General features: G+C 40.2%; 1 protein-coding gene across 1 annotated transcript; it reads right to left on the bottom strand.

Moving 5' to 3' along the window:
- Positions 1 to 13,832: 13,832 nt before the first annotated feature.
- On the bottom strand, positions 13,833 to 22,338 carry LOC137163999 (hyaluronidase-1-like). The gene is made up of 3 exons (XM_067564597.1): positions 21,418 to 22,338; positions 15,525 to 15,614; positions 13,833 to 14,270 (listed from the first exon to the last, which is right to left on the bottom strand). Exons 1-3 carry the CDS (start codon positions 22,336 to 22,338, stop codon positions 13,833 to 13,835), a joined length of 1,449 nt encoding a protein of 482 aa, XP_067420698.1.
- Positions 22,339 to 24,853: the final 2,515 nt, after the last annotated feature.

Genomic DNA, 24,853 nt, shown 5'->3' with positions numbered 1-24,853 from the left:
TGAAGATATCTAACATGTTTAAGTAATTTTTAATTTGTTCTTTCCCTATTTTAGCCTCTGACTCTACCTCATTTTCACTGGCATTCCCTATGTTAAACATCCAATCACTGCTGACCTTTTCAGTGAAAATAGAAACAAAAAAAGTCATTTAGCACTTCTGCCATTTCCACATTATTGTTTCCCCCCGCCCTTTAAATAAAGAGCCTACCCTGTCCTTGATCTTCCTCTTGCTTCTAATGTATTTGTAGAATGTTTTCTTGTTATCTTTTATGTCTCTAGCTAGTAAAATCTCATTTTGTGCCTTGGCCTTTTTAATTTTGTCCCTAGATATTTGTTATTTGATTACATTCATCCTTTGTAATTTGGCCTACTTTCCACTTTTTGTAGGATTCTTTATTTAGTTTCAGATCATTGAAGATCTCCTGGTTAAGCCAGAGCTGTCTCTTGCCATACTACCTATCTTTCCTACACAGTGGGATAGTTTGTGCTTGTGCCTTTAATAATATCTCTTTGAAAAACTGCCAACTCTCTTGAACTGTTTTTCCCCTTAGACTTGCTTCCCATGGGATCTTACCTACCAACTTCCTGAGTTTCCTTAAGTCTGCCTTCTTGAAATCCATTATCTTTATTGTGCTGTTTCCCCTCCTACCATTCCTTAGAACCATGAACTCTACCATTTCATGATCACTTTCACCCAAGCTGCCTTCCACTTTCAAATTCTCAGCCAGTTCCTTCCTATTTGTCTAAATCAAATCTAGAATAGCCTCTCCCCAGTAGCTTTCTCCACCTTCTGAAACAAAAAAACTGTCTCCAATACATTCCAAGAACTTGGTATGCCCTGCTGTGTTATTTTTCCAACAGATGACTAGATAGTTGAAGTCTCCCATCACACCAAGTCCTGTGCTTTAGATGATTTTGTTAGTTGTTTAAAAAAAGCCTGAGGGTGTAGCTTAATGGCCTGATGAAACATACATAGGTACAGTTTGTTTGCTTCCACTAGCTTTGTGCTTCTGGGATTCTAGTGACACTAATGACTGGTTTAGTTTCTGGCATGAACTAGAACAGCCCAGGGGCTTCTACAATTTATGCCCAGACTACCCCGAAGCTCCATCCAGCAGCTTGGAACACTTTCAGTGAGCTTCCGTCTCCACCCCCAAGCACCCAATGCTTGTCCCAAGCATGGCTATTCCAAATTCAGCTAGAGGGACATGAGATACAAGGGAAGCAGTCATTGGATAAGAAGGAAGGCCTTCTCATGCATCAGTAACTGGTTAAATGACAGGAAACAAAGGGTGGGAATAAATGGTCAGTTATCACAAAGAAGACAGGTAAGCAACGGGGTCTCCCAGGGATCTGTACTGGGATCAGTACCATTAAATATATTCATAAACAATCTGGAGAAAGTGGTAAACAGTATACCAACAGTATAGTCCAACGCACACTGTGAAGAGTTGCAAAGGATCTCACGTGACTGGGCAGCAAAATGGCGGATGAAATTCAGTGTTGATAAATGCAAATGAAAACAAAATCCCAACTATACATATAAAATGATGGGGTCTAAATTAGCTGTTACCACTCAAGAAAAAGATTGTGGAGTCATTGGTGGATAGTTTTCTAACATCTTTTCAATGTGCAGTGGCAGTCAAAAAAGTTAACCAAATGTTAAGAACCATTAGGAAAGGGATAGATAATATGACAGTAAATATCATAATATCACTATATAAATCTATCGTATGCCCAAAACTTGAATATTGCATGCAGATTTGGTTGCCCCACCTCAGAAAAGATATATTAGAAATGGAAAAGGTACAGAGAAGGACAACAAAAATGATTTAGAGTATGGGACAGCTTCCACATAAGGAAAGATTAAAAAGCCTGGGACTGTTCTGCTTAGGAAAGAGACGACTAAGGGGGGATATGATAGAGGTCTATAGAAATCATGAATGGTGGGTGGGAAAGTGAATAAGGAAGTGTTATTTACCCCTTCTCATAACACAAGAACCAAAGAACACCAGCTGAGAAGTCCCAGAGCTTGGATTCCTGCCTGAGCCTGAAAGTCTACACAGCAATGAAACAACCCCTCAGCTCAAGCCCTGTGAGCCCAACTTGGCTGGTATGGACCAGTCACAGGTGTCTAGTTGCTGGGTAGACGTACCCTGATAGGCAGCAGGTTTAAAACAAACAAAAGGAAGTACTTTTTCACACATCACACAGTAAACCTGTGGAACTTGTTACCAGGGGTGTTGTAAAGGCTAAAAGTGTAACTGGTTTAAAAAAAGAATTAGACAAATTCATGGAGGTTAGGTCCATCAATGGCTATTAGTCAAGATGGTCAGGGATGTAACCCCATGTTCTGGGTGTCCTTAAGCCTCTGACTGCCAGATGCTGGGAATGGATGGCAGGGGATAAATTACTTGAGAATTGCCTTGTTCTGTTCATTCCCTTTGAAGCATCTCTTATTGGCCACTGACAGAAGTCAGGATACTGGACTAGATGGACCATTGGTCTGACCCAGTATGGCCACTGTTATGTTCTTATAACAGTGTGGTACTGTTACATTAGCCTTGTTACATCATGGCTTTTGGCTTAGAAAATTCCCAGTGGGTAGATCCAGTTACATCCAGGTCCTTTCTGCCACAGAAGCAACACAACTGGGTTGAATACAGTCCGGAATCAGGGCCCATTGTTCTGATTTGGTAGCATGCACACAGGTTTAAATGAGTACCTATGGTACATGGGACAATCAGGCTCTAATGGTATGTCTACATCTACCCTGCAATCAGAGGTGTGATTGCAGCCTGTGCAACGGATTAGCTTTAACATAGCTAGCTCAAATAATAACAGCGAAGCTGCAACAGCATGGGTGATAGTACTCTGGCTATGTACTTGAGCAGACTGCCCATGCTGCCTCAGTTTCACTGCTACTATTATTTGAGCTAGCTAGATCAAAGCTAGTTTCCATATGGCTACATGTGGTGCAGTCACATCTCGGACTTTAGTGTAGACAGACCCTCCGTGTATTCCTTCTCTTACATCGCTGCAGCTGCCAGAAAGCAAGATCCAATGCCAAAGGATTTCTGTTTATTTTGCTCACCCAGCATTATTACTTACAGCTGAACTGTTGAATTGATTGTCCTAGAAGATAGTTTCCCCCTTTGTTTGTGTCCTAGTTATATGGCGAATCCCAAAGGAAAATCACATTAGCAACCCTTGTTGTTCCTAAAATATTTTTTAGCAGAAATTGAACAGAAGCTTATTGCTGTTTAATACTAAGGGGCTGATTCTCCTCTGACTTACACCAGTTTTATATGGGGGCTAATTCATTGACTCCAGTAGACTTACTCCTGATCTGCACCAGCATGAGGTCTGAAAATGTTGATTAATTCAGAATGCACTCCCACAAACTTGTTGGGATGATTATAGCTTGCATCCAAACCCAGCAGCCTTGGATGACATTCCTTTCTTCCTGCTCCAACAGACTGAAAACATGTAACTTGCAGGCTTTCTCCCATCTGCTGCTTTTGCATTAGCGGTAAATATTATTGTTGAGAGAAATGTAACAATTCTACTTTGTCAGCATAGGGGATTATTGCAATTACTTTGAACCTGAAATCATGTAAACCGCTCCAAAGGAGTAGCCGCGTTAGTCTATATACAGCAAAAACAACGTTCTGTAGCGCTTTAAAGACTAACAAATTTAATTTCAGCAGGCATAAGCTTTCATGAGCTTCAGCTCACTTCCTCAGATGCAGTTGTAAACCGCAGTAAGCCTAAAGTACAGAATTTATTCTAACCCTGGTTTTTTGAGCAAATCTATCAAGCTATCCCAGTAGCCGTGCACAGCTGCCAGGCATCCTTACTGTCCATGTCTCATCAAAGTACTTGAATATGGACATAGAGAAAGAGTTTAAGGAATTGGGGACTGCTACTGCCCAGCCTCTGAGTGCCTGGTGCCTGGAAGAAAGGAACTGCATAGTGCCAGGCTATGAAGAAAAATGTGGAAGAGGAAGGAAATAATTTGAAGGTGAATAGATAAAGCATATGTGAACATTTGAAGCCAGATCCTCAGATAGTGTAAATATGTGCAGCTCCATTGAAGTCAGGAATGCTGCACTAATTTTAATCACTGAGACTTTTCCCCTTGAAGAGCAGAGAAATCATTACAGAACTGCAAGAGGAGCTCGTATTCTGAAAATTGCAACTCCAGAGTGTTTTCTATTAAATACGATCAGGAAAAAATGCAAATGAGTATTTTGAATAGCTTTGGGCTAGATTCACAAAGGTACTGAGGCACCTAAATCCTAAATCTGGGGTTTTAGCACCTAAGTTCCAGTTCTGGATTCCTCCAGATCCACAGAGCTTCCATTGACCCTTTAGACACCTAAACTCATTTGCTGCCTACATTTTCAGGGTAAAATTCTCTAGGTGTTTTGGCGGGAGACAGGTGTCCAGATGACTAAGAGAAGCAGCAGTGCAGATAGGCATTCACCAACCTTTCTGGTGTGCACAGCCTCATTCAGTAGGCATCCTCAGAGGAAGCCTACCAGATCAGGTCTCACCTTATAGCTTTTAGCTCAGTGATTAGAGCACTCACCTTGGATGTGGGAGACCCATAGTCAGTTCCTTTCTCTCTGCCAGAATGGGAGAAAGGATTTGACTAGAGGTCTTTTATTTATCAGGATAGGGCTCTAACCACTGAGCTATGGAATATTCAGATGTGGGGTTGTCTCCGCTTTTCCTGCTGAAACTGTTCCACTATGTATAAATAACTAAAGAGTCACTGAAGCAGGTGGACTTAATCTTGGATTTCCCACCACCTAGGTCAGTGCCCTAAACACCAGGCTACACAGTCATTCTTATTCCTGCAAGTGCCAGCCCAATGATTATTTAATTATTTAACTCCACAGTGCAACAGCTTCAGCAGTAGATACCGAGGAACCCTTCCCATGTCAGAGTGTCCCATAGGTCAGTGGTTAGCACATGCACCTGAAAAGCAAGAGACCCTTGTTCAAATCTCCACATCCCAGGTCTGTGCTCTAACCATTAAGTTAAAAGGATGGGGCTACCACCCCCTCCTTTAGCTATTTTGTGTGGCGTTAGTTAGGTACCTGCCTAGCTCACTGTCACAAGAAATACCCAAGGTTCCTTAGCCACCTGGCTTCAGGACAGGGATTCCTAGTGTGCATTGCTAGCAGAGATATATGCCTGCCTACAGCCTGAACTTAGGTGCCAAGAACCATGAGAGGGGCGTGGCTTAGGACACATCTCTTCCATTGGCTAGTTTAGGCCACTCCCTGCCTAGTAAACTGCCTTTTGAAAGGCACTTCTTTCTTCCCATGCACTGTATAGGGAGCCTAGTCACCTAACTCAGGGTTTGTGAATCAGTGTCATCCTGTGATTTTCTAGTTGCCTAAAAGTTAGGCATTGTGACACTCAGTATCCCCCTGCCTAAGTTCCTTTGTGAATATTGCCCTTTCAGTTTAGTTTTATTACCTAGAACATTTCAGCTGGGCTGTATGAGCCAGGGACCCCTTATGTATGTTGTTGTCGTGACAATAATATAAGGATGACAGTTTCTAGATATTGTTATGTTAAGAGCTAGATCTGCTCCTTCCAAATCTAGGTGCATCAGATCCTGAGTATTCACACAGGCAAACTCCCAATGACGGTTATTATTAACCTCTATTCCTCGCTTTAAACACTACAGACTTGTTTATAGTGAAGAACACATGAAGTCTGAGCTCATGAGACTCAAGAAAATTGTATTCATTTTGCCAGTTAGAGTAATCTGAAAGCTCACAGAGGGGAAAATTCACCTCTATTCAGAAAGCCACCACAGGGCCATGTCATATGGGGAAGAGGAAGTTCTGGCATATCCACCAGACCATTCCCTCCAATGGGAGGCCAAAAGGTTTCATCCCTCACTTTGTTTGCTAAGTGGTAGAGAAGAATCCATAGAACACCAGGCACTCCCACACCCAATTCCACCTCAGGTAGTGAAGACACGTCCAACCCACAGATAGGCCTCCAAAAATCTAACAAACATTGTGTGCCAGACTCCACCATCCTATAGTTAGGTCAAGTCCCATGGATTTCAGTGGGATTATTCAAGGGATAAGGCACTACCCAACATGAGTAAACATAACAGAACCTGGCTCTATCTGAGGGAAATCTGGGATGACTTTCTCAGTTGGCAAATAAGTGGCAAATAATGAAAAAAGGTGAGCAGCAAGCACAGAGAGAGAGAAAATAAGATATTTTAATGTTCAAGCCTAAAGAAGCCAAGATATGAAAGAGGCCAGTAAAAGAATTTCTAATACTCTGCCATCTGTTTGACTGAGAGGATTGTTGTGGGTTACATTAACAGGGAATCTTATTTTATTTAATTCTAAAAGTTGCTCACACACATTAAATTACTTGGCTATCAAGGAGAGTAAAGGAAGCAATAGCATGGTGTGTTCCTTTAAACAAATGTTATAGTGAGCACTGCAAGGTAATTCTGTTGTTTCACTTAACTTCAGATAAAAAACAGAAAAGTCAATTTCATAAGGAAAAAGTGCTCAACTATATATGAATCTCTGTCATGAAATAGGTTGCCAATATGGAGAAACATTGCCATAGAGAAAAAAAATTTTTTTTTAAAGAGAGCACTTTATGAACACTAAAATATTGTCATTTGGAACACCATCCATTTCTGCTTATTTTTAGATGCTTAGGTGCTTTTAGCCTCCTGTGTAAGCGAAGTTACATAATACATATAATCTGAGTCTGAGCACAAACCATAAATGCCATATAAGGTTATGTAGCTGCCTGTAGCTGTACTCTTGAGGGATAAAAACAAAAGCATGACGCCTGTGACAACTTTTTTGCTTCTACGTCAAATTTTAAAAGAAAGAAAAAAATTCCATTGCTCTGTTATTGCCACTTAAACAGTATATTTACTGAATCAGAAAACAAAGACATTGGCATAAATGCAATGGTATTAAACCAAGGATGAAGTGGCTTATTGCAATTTGAGAATATGGTGAAGTTTAACTACAAGTACATTCTTCTTATTTATTATCCTACTTATTTCCACAAAAACAACCCACTTGTTTTAATTTTATTAAACAAATCCGGACATTGGGTTTTTTGAGAGGCCTGGATTTTTGCCTTTGAGAAACCTTATTGCATCCAGCCTGTGTCACTCTTCAAAGTGCACAGAACCATCATTTCCAATTTATTTTTAGAATAATCTGTGTTTGCAAATACTCCCACTTTCTGAGCCTGGTGCAGATTGACAGGAAACTACTTTTCCTGTTATGTAAACAAAAATACATTCTTGCAACCACTGTATCTTAAGTGTATCAAAGTTCATGAAGGCAAAATACTCTATAAATGTCTCATTAATCAAAGCTTTATGATGTAATTCTAGTTTACAGAGTAAACAGTCCCTCTTCTCTGAAAAAACTAATGCATTTTTAATATATTTATTTGAAATTTAGTTTACATTTAATGAGCACTACAATTTCTTTTTACTAGGGATTATTTAATAGAAATTTCTCACACACACACACTTGTCTGCATGCACAATATCATGACTTATAACTGATCTGAGCATTCATTCTATTTTATTCTCATTTTTTGTTTACTTTTAGATCTTCTTGTGTTCTCTAACCATATTATTCCTTTTTTCCCCATTTAATTGTCACACACCCCAGAAACGAGGAAAAAGTGGATGAAATGTAAAATTGAACATACTATTAAATTCAAACAAACTACTCCAATCTCTAGGCCATATATATTCAGACTTGGAACCAAAAATGGATTTAACTGACCATTTTTAAACCTTCTTGCAGCTCCACTAACTGTACATTCATAACTTGATCAAAGCACACAACCCCATATTATTAAAAATATACCAGGTGGCTAAAAGGAATCTAATATTTCATGCTTACCACACAAATAACGCTAATAATAATTCAAACTTCATGGCTTTAGGGTAAGTCTGATCTCCAGACATGGAAAAGAGACGGTTTACAGCACTGGAAAAAAAGTATAGTGGGACAAATTCATCCCTGGTGTCACTCCATTGACCTCAGTGGGAATTTTGGATGCAAGATACTGGGCCTCCAGTATTTCTTCTGGCCTGCCCCTTCCTGTTTGCGAGTGATAATTTATTTATTTTTACGTCAGTGGGACTTTTGGGGGCACAAGGAACACAGGACCAGATCTAGAATTGTGCAGTTCTTGAAGTAAAACTCACCAACAATGGAATATAAAACTGGATAGCAAATATTTTTATTGCGTAGGTGCTGCACTTACAGCTAGTCAAAAAGACCGGAGGAAGAAATAAACAAAACATTTTTCTGAATTTTACAGTTTGAGAAATGTCAACTAGCTGAAATGCAAGTGCACAAGGAGAGAAAACAGGCATGATTTGAACATGTATTTGTGATGGTAATGCTAGCTCTTTGCTATGAGGTAGCAGATGTCAGGGCCTTCAAATCAGCTTCTGTTGGAGGAGCAATCATTGACATAGAGTATGGATATATTCATTGTGAAACTTGTTTATTATACATGATAGACACCAGTCCTGAAACAGAGGGGTCACACATAATTGGCAGAAAATTGCCTCTTTCATGAATCTCAGCCAAAACACCAGTGCCCAGATCCCAGGGAGCAATTTAGTGAGATTAAGGCAAAGAGGAAACTGCCCTGCTGCTTGCCAGAACTCCCCCCCAAAATACCACAACACAACACTAACAACAATGAAGCATTACTTCAAAGACTGAACAGTGTACATGCTAAAGAAAAGAACTTGTATCTGCCTTATCTGCCATGTGGTTGGGCTTTTGCAAGAAAGGCTATTCACATGGTATTTCTGCATCTATTCCTATCAGTACCAGCAAGTGCAGAGGCACATAAAATGGGGAAAAAATATTAACCAAACATGTTCAAACCTCAAAGAAGGTTTACTTTGAGTTTGATGTTAGTTTTAAGACCATAGATTTCAATGGTAGTTAGGTGTCTAAATACCTTGAAGGGTCTGGGCCTCCGTCCCTGTCAAGACTTAGGTTAATTTAATGTCAGCTGGAGATAAAAGAAAATGTAGATGCTTCTGGCCAAAAATGACCCTCCTTCGTACTCTTTAAGAGCCAGATTGTGACAGACAGGAAAGTCCAACACGTGCCAGTCACAACTGTGGTCCCTGCACTTGACATTCAGGAACTGCTCCCCTGGCACTTCAAAAGAGGAGAGAAGGAAGAAGGGGGGATGATGACGCCACCTTCCTCCATACCATCCTCTTCTATTGGAGTTGGCTGGCTGCACCTACACAGTGATAAAGGCTACACAGTCCCGCTGTGCGCTAGGCCACTTGCCAAGCTCCTCATGGGCCTGCCAAGTAAGGGGCAATAGCAGTGGCTGAATGCCATATTATGGTGCTTTACGGTCAGAGCTTTCAATGAAAAATTACAATAATGCTCCCCATGCTCTGTTGCCTCTTATGAATATATTAGGGTTGTTATAGCTGTGATGAATTGGAGGTTCTGTCTGTCCCACTTCTGGTTTGTGCATAATTTTATGAAATTAGAGCATGAATTTATTGTCTCATGGAAAGACTATGAATGTGGAGCCACGATGAGTTAGCAGGGTTGAGTCATGTCTCTGCCAGGCCAGAGACAAGGGGGAGTGATCAGCACACGATTGTCTATTCAAAGTAAAGCACGTTGGGACAATGGGTTTGCTCTAGCTGGGAGAAGACACTTCCTCCTCTTGTTTGAAGGAAGCAGAGTGGGAAGTAATGGAAAATTATCAAGAGGAGAACAAAAGAAGCAGGTGACCCAAGGGAAGGGTAAGCTAGTGAAGGATACTGAATTTAGGATGTTTTATGTGATCTGTAGTCTCTTGTGATTTACATGATTAAATACAAAGAGCTCAAAGTTAATAGATTGACCAAAGTATGTGTGTGTTTCTTGGTTGCATGCTTCACAACTACTGCATGCCCCTGAGAGAATTTAACTGTAAACCAGAAGCTTCACACCTGTTGGGTGAAGTTCTGGGGAAGAGGTCTATTTAAGTATTGAGGAGTTGGGGGTCAGCACTGCATCCAGAGGGGTTAGGCAGCTGGACAGAAGGTTTCAACTCTCGAAGCACTGGGGTCCAGATAGAAGGTCTGTACCACAAGGGTGTGCTTAGGGAGCCAGAGATAGGGGCAGTGGCTGGACTCCATTTAGACTTCAGAAGCTTAACACATCTCAGGGGAGCCAGAGCACAGAGGCTTGGATTCCCCTCACAGCTGTCCTAGTGCGTGGCCAGGAACGGGCTCTTGGGAGGATCTCTGGCAATGGTAATGGAGTCCCTTAAAGAAACCTACTTTCTAACTGACTTGTAATTATAAAATTGTTCTTCTTACACAAGGGAGTACTCTCAGCTTAATAATCAAAATATAAAATTCAGCTCTGCAAAATCACACTGAGTTATATGTTCATTTCCAGTGATGATATTAAAGGAAAAAATCCCATGCCAAATTCTGCTGGCAACAACCAAGGAACTCAGCTGAAGTCAGGTAGGAGAATTTGGTTCACAGTATTTCACTGTATTATATGGGCCAAACCTGAAAGACCTTTACTTAATCACTGGCGAAACTTCCACTGAACCTGACTCTGCACTCATTAAACCTGATATCAATCAGATGTAACTCCAACGAGATCAGTGAGCTACACTGCAGTTAAAATGGTAAACCAGAGCAAACACAGAGCCTTTGGGCCAGATCCTCAGCTGATGTAAATTGACATACCTCAAAGGACTTCCATAGCCCTATGCCAATTTACACCAACTGAGGCTATGGCCCTTTGACTAAAATGGGAATTTTGCCTGGATAAAGATTGGGATTTGGGATTTGGCCCCCTGTGTTCATGCTGTTTTATGTTAAATTTTACAAAGTATCAGCATTCTTTTCATGGAAGATCTTATGTTAATTACACTTAATTTCATTTATGTTACCAAATAATTTGTGTATATCATTAAGTATAGTAAGTATTTTATTCTTATAAACCTGTATAACTTGAAGAAATACTTTTCAGTATAAAGTATGAAATAAGCTAAAAAAAATAAACACTACAGATTAAGTGACACTTAACATGCATAAAAATATTACATTTTACATTACACCACCGAGTGTGGGTTAGGAAAACAAATTAAGTTACTATTCTACAATACAGAAATGTCAAGTCAAAAAGCAAACCTGTTACTGATGACACATAGTTAACAAAATTAAACTCATTGTTTCAAATGCTTGTATTAAAATAAGGTGCAATGAATGTATGCTTCACTTTTCTTTTAAATTCACTGAACATGAAAAGAACTAAAACACAGTATACAAGAAAATTAAAAAATATAAAGACTTCTAGGTACAGTTCTAAAAGTTTTCTTTTTAATTACAAATAATAACCCCCCTCCCCCTCCCCCTCCCCTCCCCCCCAAAAAAAAAGATGTTTACCTTCACATTTGCTGTCAGCCATTCCAGTTACCTAATACAAAGTAAAAGTTGAGTGGCAAACCTTTACAGTTGCCTTTCAGCACAACATATCATTACAGTGGTGACTCAGAATACTAAAGCTCGTACTAAATCTCTATTTAACTGAAGTCAGTCACACTGAAGTATCTTGGTTTAAATTGGCCATTGCAGCCTTAAAATATCCATGACAATTCTGTTATGAGCTAGATTTTTAACTGGTGCAAATCTGAGCATTGGAGCTTTCAGCAGCTGGGAATCTGACCCATATCTTACAGTAATGGTTGGGGATAAATTAAGGTTGTACAAAAAACACAAAACATACAGAAGAATTTGATTGTGCTATATGCAGGTTAATGTCTTAAGTAACTTGCCTTACTTGAGCAAGACTTAGTCCATATCAAGAATGGCCTTTAGTTGAGGGCCAAATTCTGCCACCCTTACTCATGTTGAGTAGCACCTTCCCCTGAGAGTAGTGTCACTGATTTTAATTAAACTACTCTTGGAGCACAATGCCGCTCAGTGTGAGTAAGTATGGCAAAATCTGGCCATGAATAATCAGTATAAAATTTCATATTACTCAGGGTAAAGGATGGTATAGCATATTCTCTTAGATTCAAACACAGGTCTCTCATTATTTTAGTACACACCGCTCTAGGGTAGTACTGTACATAACCCATCATTTGGAAGTTTCAAGAGGAAACAACTTTTATATTGTACCTAAAAAAATCATCTGAGAGAGACAGAGAGAGAGAGAGTGCACAAATTTCTTGGTTTTGTCACCCATATAATCAAGTCACTCATTTATAACATTTAAAAAAAAATACTGCATATAACATACTATTTTTGGTAAAATATATGCATTAAGAAATATATGCATGAGAAAATGGGCCAGTGGCTTACTTTAAATTAATGTTTTAAAATATAGTTTAAATTGAAAAATAGGACTAGTATGATGAGACATTTCTTGGATGCTATATTCACTGGTAAGTATTCAGTTGGTTATTACACTCCCTACTTAGAAGGGGATCAAACTACAAAGTGCTGACCCTGTCACCTAGATCAGGGTCCTCAATATGTGAATCAGGACAGACCTCATGGAAGGTGGGATGCTCCATATTCTCCCTCCTTCCTGAAAAAGGGGATGGTGTATTCCAGAGGGTTTCTATGGAGGCTGCTCCCCATTTCTTGCTCTCGCAGTCATGGATCACACTAATCCACTAAATAAGTCTGATGATGGGCAGGACAAGTGGAGTATCCGTCTCAGGAGTACTCTACTAGGTATATGTGGACTGAGCAAGGTGGAAAGTAGGAAACTCAGTGCCCGAGAAGCTCTGATGAGCACACAACCCTCTCTGGTGGGAAGGAAGGAGAGAGTGGAGCATCCCACCACCCAGCAGCCAGAAGGAGGAAAAAGAGTGGAACTGTCTTTTTCCAAGTAGCTGGGAGGGAAGAAGGAAATCAAGTGGAGCTCGCCCTTGCCAGGAATCCTATAAAATGCCAGTGCCAGCATCTCTCTCAAAGAATGAGAACCCCAGATCTGGATGGATTTTAGGAATGATTTGTTTAATGACTAAAAAAGGTTGAACGGGGTTATCAGAAATTGCAAACAGGCCCACTCTTTAGTCAAACAGCAGCTTGTGAATCGATAGGACAAAAATATCACGAAAGTGTTGATACTGAATTAATGTGTGAGCCTAAATGTAACTGAGTAAATCTGTTCATGTTCCAGTTTTTGGGGGTTTTTTTTTGGAGTGTTTATGGAGAACTCCCCATCCCTTCAAATCTTTATGTAGAAGCTGCTATACACGCAGTGACACCCACAAGTTGAAACCAATTTGGGTCCTGATGCTACATTATTGTATGCCCAAAACTCCATTTGACATCCGTGGGATTTGAACATACAATGAGTACAGACTAAAACCCTGGTCAATGGGAAGATCCTCAAAATTAATGTGTTCTGAATCACCCAGCTTTTGAAATAAAAGGTCTTTACATCCTTTTTTCCCCCCCTACTTCTACAGGGACAAAGCCTGAAGTCTTTACCCAGCTTTACTCACTTCTCACTCAAGCAAAATTCCCAGTGGATCAGTGGAGTTTTATCTGATTAAGGAATGAGCTAGAACAGTAGAAGTGGGACCAATCAGAGGGAGATGCACTAGAAATCTTCGTAACACCTGGTGCAAAAATGCTTCACCAGGAGGATTGGGACTTAAATGGAACAGAATGAAGATAAAGCAATAGTCTGCAATACCATTTCCCAGCTGAATAGAAACCTGCTAAGCAAGGAGATCTGAAGTCTCAGCTGTACCATTTCTTGTTTATTTGTACTGTTTCAAGAAACATTAGTGTATAACGAGAAGCAGAAGACCTGTGTGGCTCCAAATAAGAGAAAGCTGAGCATTTGATTTTTTGATCTACTAAATAGAGTGCGAGCCCATTGTTCAAGTAGACTTCGGTCAGGCAGTTCACAAAATATCCCAGTCCAGCCTTGGTAACACTGACATGTGAAGCTCTGCTTCATGGCTTTTATGTCTCCTGGTCTAGGTTTTCCAGTGACAAAGAATCTCGGGCCTTTGTCAGAATGGTGGAGCTCAATCTCAAAACTATCAGGCGACAAGTGCAGATAAGCAGATGAGTCGCTGATTTTACGGACACATCTCCCATTCTTCTTACACAGAACTTTACTGCAGAGTTTGGCTGCTGAGGTCACATTAATGACATAATGTCCTAAAGGACCATCTATGTATTTTTTCACAACTGAACAGCTGTCCTGTAGGAAAACAAGACCATGACATGTTAATCAGTAGCAAGAGTTATGTCCAAGTTTCCATATTTTTAGTAGAATATTAACATGGAAGTGCTGCTGGCTAAAGTGATGTATTGAGATAAATCCTGCTGGCCATACACATCGACTGGCTTAAGTGAGACTGCATCACTGGGGAAGGCCAGTAAGATATTGACCTTTATTGTAATCTTGCTTTTCTGCTTTGGGTGCCTGGTAGCAACATATTGAATGTTTTATTAAAAATAAAGTGTTCTAGTGATTGTTGAAAAGGAGCAATTTAAAATAAAAGGGGTTTTAAACATTTATTGATTCACTGCTTTAGAACTAGGGATTCCAGCACTGATCACCATAACTCCTTTAAATGCGTAGCCACAAGACAATTTTCACTGGCCAGTGTGCAATGTGAAGAAACTGGAAAAATAGCCTTTGGTTTCTTCAGCTACATGTTAGGCCCCTGAACTTGCTCATGGGTTCATCCCACCCCACTGGAGTCAATGGGAGTTTTGCCATTGACTTTGATAGCAGGATCAGACACTGAAGGGGGTTGCTTCTTACTGTATTGCTAATGTCCTATCAAAGGTCAACTTGCCTTCTCCACCTGAAGCCTTTCTAAGAGTGAGGTGAGGGAGCTGGCCTACCAAGTGCCTTGCAAAGATAGACAATGCAACCTTCCATCAACTTTGGTAATTCCAGCAGGAGGGGACTATAAAATGTCTTAAGGTGAGCCCTGGGGCCTTGTGAGGAGAAGCAGGACTTTTCTTAAATTGGGATTATATTCCACCTATGACTTTGTTATAAAATTTAGGACAAAGCTCAACACTTGGTTTGTGAAAACACTTGGTTTCCTCCCTCACACTCTGCCAAATACTTAGCCTCATGTTTGGTAATACACTGACTATGAGAGCACAACATTGTAAAACAGATCAACACATCTACATTTCAGTGTTTCAAACTATATCTCATTTTCTAACTGGGTATCAATGCTATCCACTGCTCTGGGTAACATCCGTGTTCAGTCCCTGGATGTGCTTTTGGGGAAGTGATGCAGGAAGGAGACTTCTCTGGCTAATTAAAGTATGGCATTAACAAGGTGAAAGGACTCCTAAGCAGTCATCTTCAGCCAAAAGGCTGGTGACAATGATAGGTGAGGGGCAGCTTCATGGTAAGGCCTGTAGCAGGGAGAGGGGCTCCCAACGATTCTGTCAAGGACATGAACATTTGTTAACCAAACTCACCTACCTTTGAGCTGGCATACTGCATGCTTCCCCAAAGGACAACCCCTGCTGCCCCCAAAGCAGCACTCTCGCCAATAGTGTTCACTAGGTCTGTCTGAAAGAGGAAAGTGTCAAAACTGGACATTGGAAAAGCATCAGAACCCATAGAACCAAATACAGCAAAGAACACACTAACATCTAAGCACGCCTCTTTTTCCAAGGGTGATGGTGGTTCATGCTGTAGAATCTTCATATTAGAAAAGGCCCATAATGAGTTCCCTACTTAGACTGTATGGTCCTTGGGGTAGCAACTGTCTTGTTGTTCTATGTTTGTACAGTTGCTAGCACAATTCGGTCCTGGTCCATGTCTGGGGCTCCTAGGTGCTATCACAATACAAATAATAGATAACACTAGCGATAGATCCCGGGACTAGCTGAAGCACTTTGAACATTGACTTACAGCAGAAACTGCAAAGGGGTGGGGTGGAAAGAGGGGAAGGAGTTAATTTTTTTTTTTAACTTTTGCTTCTCCCCACAAATAAATGTAGTTTCCAATCAGTGTTTCAGTGTTTTGTAGTATATTCATAGAGGTTCCTCCAGACAGATGGGAGAAGTAAAAAGGCAGTGGCACTATTGTGAACTGTAGTGCTTTGGACAATTAGTGTAGAATACTCTCAGACCTCTTTTGTAAGGGATTATAAATATGATGATTTGTCATTTAGTCAGTCCATGAGTATTTGCAGTTCCAAGGCCTTGTCCATACACAGGGGTTGTACCACTTTAACAGTTCTGATAGAGGGACTAGCAGATACAATTACACCAGTAATAAAAGTGCATGCAACTGGTAGAATTATACACCAAGTTACCTTAGTCCTGTACAGGAAAGGAAATAAACCATATCAATATAAGCACTTTTATACTCGATGATTGCCTATTCTGGTCATTCCCTCGGGAGCACCTAGCATTGGCCACTGTTGGAAGACAGGATACTGGGCTAGATGGACCATTGGTGTGAGCCAGCAAGGCCCTTCTTTATGTACTGGCATAACTTAGTCCATGCTTGGGTTGTACTGATGTAACTATTTTGGTAAAAAATCACAACATAATTATACCATACAAAAATTGTGCACATATCAGGCCTCTAGCTGTCACTCTAGCAATGTGTGAAAGCACTTCATAATATCAGAAAAAGAGAGGCTGGGGAGCACTCCCAATGTAAAATGATGCTTTGGTGAAATGGAGCGCTTAGCAGGGAAGGGGAAAAATAAATAAACAGAACTCACAGAAGCTACCTTTCTTCTCCTTCCTCTAGATCCCTAGCAAATGACTTTCAATTGGAATGTCAGCACTTTTCTTCCCATCCTCTGAGGCTGGGAATACTGACTGTGCAGCCTTTGCAAAGAAAAATATAAATATATCATAAAGAACCAGCAAATTTTATAAACTCACTGGTGCGCGACAGTATAATGATAAGATCTCCTCATCTTGTTTACATCGCTGTGTTTGCCTACTGGTCTTTACTGGGTTCAACTGCAGTTCATGGCACTGCTGATCATCTAAGCAGTTCTTGAGAGCACTTTATTATATCTAAAATCAGATAGTTCAGTGATTTCTCCACAAGAGGAGATTAGTGTATGCCACTGTGTTACTTTCATGTTGGAAATGCGGGGGGGGGGGGTGTTCTACTGAATTTAGTTTAGCAGTAAAAAAAAAAGTGTTTGGATTAAAGATCAAACTATCAAAACTGAGTGACTGTATGATTTATCTAAAACTCTTGGTAATAGACTCATAAACTTTAAGGTCAGAAGGGACCATCGTGAATGAATAATCACTAGCCCTTTTCATGTGCAAAGCACTTCACAAAAATTACAGAAATATAAATCTGGACCATGATTGTTTAAATCAACCACATGGGGTACAGTGAATTAGCATGACACATGGTTCGGATTTAACTTTTAAGGAAGTATGGTCCAGTGGTGAAGTCACTGGCCTGGGTGTCAGGAGACCCAGAGTTTAATGTCCTATTCCACCAAAGACTTCCAACATGATGTTGGGCAAGTCGCTTAGCTTCTCTGTGCCTCAGATAATAGCACATTCCCTCATAGGGATGGTGTGAAGATTAATACATTAAAAGACTGTGAGGTGGTCATATCCTATGGTGATGGTGGCCACATAAGTATATAGATAAGTACATAAGCTAGGTAGTTAGATGCTTTTCTCCTCGCCCTCCCCATCTCCATCCATATGGAGGAAAGATAGGGACTTACAATATTTTAAAAACTCCATTTTATAATATTTTTGTTTGTCTAACCTCATTGCCTGGCTGCTCATGGGACACTCTGTGACTCAACAGCTGCTTAGCATGCCAGTATTTCCCCTAATTCTTGGGGATTCTACAATACCCTGTTTTCCTTCTCTCTCTGTTGATGCTCAAGAGCCTGTTCCAAGCTTTGGTGTTTCCAGCAACCAAAGATCCTCAAGATTCTGCTCCTGAGCTGGTGTTCTCAACTATCCCCCTGATGGAAAGTAGAATTCTCACCCCATACAAACAAGAACGGAACTTCTCTGTCATCAGGGCTCTTTCCATAGGCTGATTAGCTCGGTGAGTTCATTGTATATTGAAAAATGGAAGGAGCACTAAACGGTTCAAATTTATCAACCTGAACGGAAAGTGGCACTGCACTTGGAGGTGGTCTCATGCAACAAAAATGTTTGTGATCTTTACTTCAAATTCTGAATGGCTCTTTGTTTCAATATAGTCATATCCCATCTTATTCCGTACTGGAGAATACTTGTGCAAATGTGGCTTTGTTCATCAGGAATGGCCTTTGTACAAATACACACCTTGGCACGAGAACACGGATATTTGTACATGAACACGAGTAGTTGTTATTCATTATTCATAATTTGTTTGTCATTCTGCTTTATTAAAAGATTTGGTCTTCCAGTCGGAGCAGAAACAATACCATGTAACTTCAGTCACTGATCTCACATTATTAATAACAAGCTGTCTAGGGGGTACAGTTTCTGAACACCCTAGAGCCTGAGAATCCTTTGCATAATTATGTGGTGAACATTTACAGATAAAAAAGCCATTCATAGAAATTAGGATCTGTAGCTAAATGATTTGCAAAGAGAAATGAGGCATGGGGGACACAACTACAGTGACATTCCTGACCTTGGGATTTTTGTCTTTCATTGGGGCTCTTCTAGCTGCAGCTCTTTCTGGTGACTCCGTAACATTCCCCCATGACTGTTATTTTCATTTAACTTTTTTCATTGTGGTGCTTGCTATATCTTTAGCACTCTATATGTTAGGGCTGTTACACAACATCTTACTGTGTCAGCAATCAAACATAAGCTATATTTCCATGGGGCTAGATTGTCCCAGCTCTTGCTCAGCCACACTAGAATATAAGGGGAAATAAAGTCCCTATTATTCCCTTTGCTCAGCCCTGCTCACATTATGACTGTAGGGAGGAGAGCATTGTTAGCAAGTGGTAGGGGAGTGGGGAATGTGAGTAGCCTTGGTTCTGCTCCCACTGTGTTTGTTGCCCAGAGTAACTGACTGGGGTCAGAGGGAGGTGTAAAGTGCTCTGAAAAAGGGGTGAAACTTTCTCCATGGTGCAGGGTCCTGGGAAGGAATCTTTGACTCTCTGAACTACAATTTGTTGTCTTCTCTGCTACTGGAGCAGTGCAGATTGTGAGGTTACACAATACTATTGGTATCAGTGTCTAAATATGTTTCACGAGGTGATATAATCATTTTAGGATGTCAGGACTGTGAAATAATAGATTTAAAACAATAAAACCATGAACACTGTTTTCCTGATCATTGCCCTTTAGAGCTCTTTCAAGTGCTGTTCCTATAAAAAGCCTGCCAGTCTCCAAGCTGTACTCACAGAGCTCTTGCTGCCAAATATCAAGTCCTGAGAAACTATAGGCTTTGTACCCATGACAGTCTTTGAAGCTGTATTTTGTTTTCACTAGAAAATACATATTCGAACATTACTCATAGTGGATTCCTCTTGCTGTGAATGAACTGTACATAGAGTTGCTGAAAAAGATCTCTGAAGCACGCAGGTCTAAAAAGAGGGCTATACACTACTGAAATACAGCCCAGTGGATAAAAGAGTAACTTATGGGCATTATCATTTTAAGTGACTATTATAGAGTGTGGAAGCTAGCTCAAGGTAAACAATTAACTTTATACTCGCTGATATGTTTGAAGGTTTGCATAATATATAATCAAGTGCTAGATTTCATATTGCAGAATGTTTAGTTAGTGTTAATGATATTTTTATTTTAATCCCTAGATCTGTGTGTGTTTATGATGAACATATGATGAACACTTGCAGAAGTATTCACTAACTTTGTGTGCCTCTATTTTGAATTCTCAAGTAGAGACAACTTGGGTGAAATCCTAACTCTGCTGAAGTCAATAGCAAAACTTTCATGGGCTACAGTGGGGCCCAGATTTCACCCCATGATGCCTGATTGTCAGAGGTGCTGAGGACAGGCAATTCACATGGAAAAGAATTCTCAGCATCTCTGAAACTCTGGTGTCTCAAGAAGAAGTTTCCAGCTGAGAACTAACAAGCAGAGGCACACAAAGTTAGTGAAAGCTTCTGAAAGAAGACTGTATACCCTGTATTTCTTCACTAAGCCGCCAGAGAGACTGACTGGGTCTGCACAGCTCCAGCAGGAATCTCCCACTCATAGCTCCAAACAGGAGCAGTCAGCTGGGAGCACTCTGGGACCTATTGGATTGAATTCACACACACACCTCTGGCAACCAGGAATAGAAAGACACAGGCCTGATATTGACTCCCCGTGTCCCCAACTATGATGCCATTTTTGTATGGGGAACATCACAGCTCTCCATGACCCAAGAGTAGAGGTGTGGGCCTGAGGGATTGTGGGGGTCAGTATACAATCCACAGAGGTCTATTTGTGCTATTGGCAGGGAGCTCCCTGCCCTCCAACTCGATCTACACCTCACTCGCATGATATGTATCAAACTAAATTCTTCCATGCCCAGGGTAGGACAGCCTATAGCAAAGGCAGTTTAGGAAGGCACTCAGGTATTACATGCTCTGAGCAGTTGCACTGACAGGATCAAGGACAAGTGATGATTACCATGATGTTATCAGAAACTTTTTGTCTTTGTGTATCTCAACCACTTATTTTGTAACCTGCATATATTTAATGTATTTTTAAAAATATTTCCCTCAGCTGTCTTTGACTGAAGAGGCATCACATGACACAAAAATTGTATTTTTGTAATACAGTAGATTTAAAAAAGCTAAAAACCAGGCACTCGTGTGATCAGACATATTGTACTTTCAGAAATCAAGATGGCCAGAACACGCTCATCCTTCCTCTAGGAAGCCTACTTCACATTCTGTCCCTGTGAAAATTTTCTTATGCGGGAGCTAGGAATGCCAAGCTATACTAGTTGATTTGTCTAGTTGATTTCTGTACCAAGTGAACTTCCATTTTGGGAAGAAAACAAATCAACTCAGCCCTGAGGTTCCTCTCTCATGCAAGTTTATCTTCCCTTAATATTAATGGATTTCAAACTTCACTAAGATTTATCATCTCCATTTCTCAAATTGAAGAATTAATCTGAATTATTTAATTGCTTAAGGAAACAATTGCTTTGTACTTTCTTCTAAATTTCCCTTCATTAAAAGAATACTATATTGTTGTACAGTAATAGACCAAGCATTGCAGGATCTTTAGTGAAAGCTGGGGTGTTTTATACCATGATTGTAATATTTTTCTTTATAGAGATAGTTCTATATATGAAACACAAAATTCATCTATAACTATTGTTATACAAAGAGAAATTCCTTGAAAGTATTTTCCAGGAGATTCTATGGCTAATCTTTTGATTTGTATATATGTCTGCTTACCTCTGTCAAAACATGTAAAGTATAGGCATAAAATGGTCTGGAGTAAACAAAAACAGGCAAAACATAGTCTTTTCTAGCAATTGAGGCAATACGTATTGCTTCCTTAACCCGATAGTGAACAAACTTCAGAGCATTTGGACTTGATTTCAATATATAATCCAGGTATATGGAAGGATAAAGAGCAGTACTTTCTTTCCACAGCCAAAGCAGGAGATCATTGCGGGAAGATTCGATGTCTGGGCATTTACCTGTGTATGCTTGTGGATGTTCTTTGTAATCGTAATTGTAGCAGTCTGGGTAAAGATAGTAACCCCATAGACCATTTGGTCTCATGTGCTCAGCCAGAAGGATAGTGTTGTTCATAAAACTCTTGCCAGCATTTTCAAATTCTTCCTTAGCAACTTTCCTAATTTTGTCCTCTGACCACTGAGGATGGCGTCTCCTAACCAGTTCGAGAGACTTATTTCTATAAATTGTTTTATTACCCCAATTCCTATCCCACTGGGGCCTCCAGTTTTCCCAGTCAATGACTGCAAGTCCTTGGAAGTTCTTCATGGGTATGGAATAGTCAATGTCAGACTTCGCTTTGTTAAGGTGCTTTATAAGACTCTCATTCTGTGGCACCCCTCCATTGATAGGAACCCCATTGTCTAAATAATACGGGTAATGCCCCAAATGAGTGTGATAAAAGATTGTCACATTGGATCCACTCAAAGTTTCATTCATGTTTGATGCAATGTCAAAAACACTGAGATCGAGATCCACATTGTAGCGCAGCCTGCACTGTTCCGTAGGTGCATTCCAAACAACAATGAAAGGTTTGTGGAGTAGCAGTGGGGCCTCTGCCTGCTTAAGCAGTTGACCATCAACCATAATAAGCAGCATTGTAATTGTTATCCATTTAATCCACAGATTGTACATGGTATGCTGTTTTCGCTGAGACTAACTTGATGGTTTCCTTGAAAACAAAAACAAGAAGAGATGTCTTTAAAAAAACAACGCCCACAGCAGGGACAGACAATGTGTCATAAAAATGGCTTTTATTTTGGGTTTCTTTTTTAACTTTGTACTCACAACAGATATGGACAAGGACAAAACTGTAACCAGGGCAAAAATAAGTCAATGTTTAAATGCCTTCAGGGATGGGGCGCATACCTGGGGAGACCATTCAACAGGTTGATAGATCTCAGTGTCAGGTCAGGAAGCACTTTTCAATTCTCAGCCTTTTCTTGATTTCCATTTTCCCAACACACTTTCCTCTCTTCATTCAAACCCCTCCGAGAGACTCACTTCTTCCATGAAGACACAAGAATTGAGGTAATAATGTAATAATATTAGAATAATTTTTAAACAAAAGCATCCTAGACATTCTGTATTTCAATTTCCCTGCATATCCTGTGTATCACCATCTATTTTACTTACTTCCCTTTTGGGGTCTAAAACTGGCTTTTTGGGACCTCTAGGAATCACCACAATACAAATAGTGCAATCTATGTAGTACACTGATAATAATTATAATAAAAGCTTCTTGGCGCTGGGACATCCTGAATTATGTGCCATTTAGAACACTGAGCACATCATGAGTATTTTTTTCACCATTTTCTCTCACTCTTTTACTTCCCTCATCCTTTTGCCTTTTTAACAATGGAAGACGTTAAAAGGTGAATGTTTTTCTCCCCAAAATGAAAGTTCTCCAAAAAATTGATTCTGGATTTTTTGTTGACAAATTAAAAATGTCACACAAAACTAAACTGGTTTTGTTTCTTTTAAAAGTTTTCATGGAATATTTTTACCTTTGTTCAACTAGCTCTAGCCAGATAAACCCTGTTTTTCCTATAGCTCTGTTCCTTCATGACACTGATACTATGATTTCTTCCTGTATCACCCACAGAATTATAGTTCCACGTCAGTTTATTGGGAGAAGGTAATTTAAACAAAAACCATGATGGAAGTCTCTCTCTCACTTAGATTAACCAAGAGAACTCAGATAGGTGGCAATATATACCACATGTCTAAGAAAAGAATAAGGCCTATGTTTTATTATTATCTACTGCTGTACAAAATCATCATTTTTCTAAATGATTACACTGAAGAATTATAATCACTCTGCATGTCAGAAGGATGACATTATTAATGACTCTTGAAAGTGTGAAGGCTAGTTGTTGTATTGAATATAAATTAAATATCAGTATGTTAAAGAGAATTAATTATATTAAACTTAGCAAATCATCCATGTCAAGTATCTATGAAAAAGGGAAACTGATTTTTGTTTAAAATATTGGTGGAAAGGGGTGAGTATTGTGAGTCTAGATCTGCCATCAGGCTGCAAGTGCACCCTCTCAAATGCCCACAGCAGATTCATTGAAGTAGAAGGATATCCAGTTTGTACATTATTTGAAGAAGTGTTGCCTCTTGCAAGTGATATATCTGGGACTCGGACGCCCCTGGTCTTTTGTGCCTCCCTTCCATTCTCCTCCTCTAGTCTCTGATATTGTGCGTCTCTCCCTCTTCACCAGTCTCCTCTCTTTGTCTTTTGCTCTTCTTCCTGATTCCACTTCGTTGGCCTGTGTCTCCAACATAGCAACCATTCTCCTCCCCATCCTGCCCCAGCACCTGTTTCTCTCCTCTCCCAGCTCCCTCTCCAATTCTTTTCCTTTCCAGTAAGGAGAACGGGCAATCCGAGAGACAAGATCAGTACTAAGACATCAACCTATTGACAGGTTCAGGGAGGATGGCAAGGAGAAGCCTTTCTAAGATGAGATCCACACTTTCTACCCTCCCCTACAGATGGCAGCAGCTCTGACCGACCCAGCAAAAGTGTTGGAACACACACATAAAAATAAATGGAACGTACCTTTCTTTACACTCTGAAATATTTTGACAGCCGCCTTCTCCACCTCCCCTCAGCCTAGAAGCTCTCCTGCCACCTTCTCCCTCCCTTTATCTGAAATCCTGTCACCATTCAGATGTTAGGCCCGTATGGTACTGTGGTAAATATTTCATTGATGGAGCGCATGGTTCTGCCTGTAAAACTCAAACCAATCGATACAGTGGAATTTGAGTTCCGCCTTCAGTGTGTCAGTTGGCAGAGAAACTGCCAAAGAACTTTCCAACCCAGACCCCATAGGAGGCTTATTTTGTGTGTCCTGTGCATGTCCACTTAAACACCAGTGGTAGCAGCAAAGCGGTGTATTACTTACAATTTACTGTACTATTGATACAGGGCAAAGCTTTCAAATATAAGTGCTTAAAGTTAGGCACATACCTTCACATTTAGCCACCTAAATAAATGACGTGATTCTGAAGTTTGGGGGAGCTGCAGGTGCCCAGCAGCTCTTAAAATCATGATGTTTTTATTTGGGTGCCCGAATATGGAATTAGCTGCCTAATTTTAGGCATCCAAGTTTGAAAATTCAGTCCATGGTCCTTTATACAT

This window comes from Emydura macquarii, unplaced genomic scaffold (assembly GCF_026122565.2).
Source record: "Emydura macquarii macquarii isolate MOO-44397 ecotype Brisbane River unplaced genomic scaffold, CSIRO-AGI_Emac_v2 contig_2636, whole genome shotgun sequence".
In the NCBI taxonomy this organism is placed as follows: Eukaryota; Metazoa; Chordata; order Testudines; family Chelidae; genus Emydura; species Emydura macquarii.
This window is presented reverse-complemented; position numbering and strand designations above follow the sequence as displayed.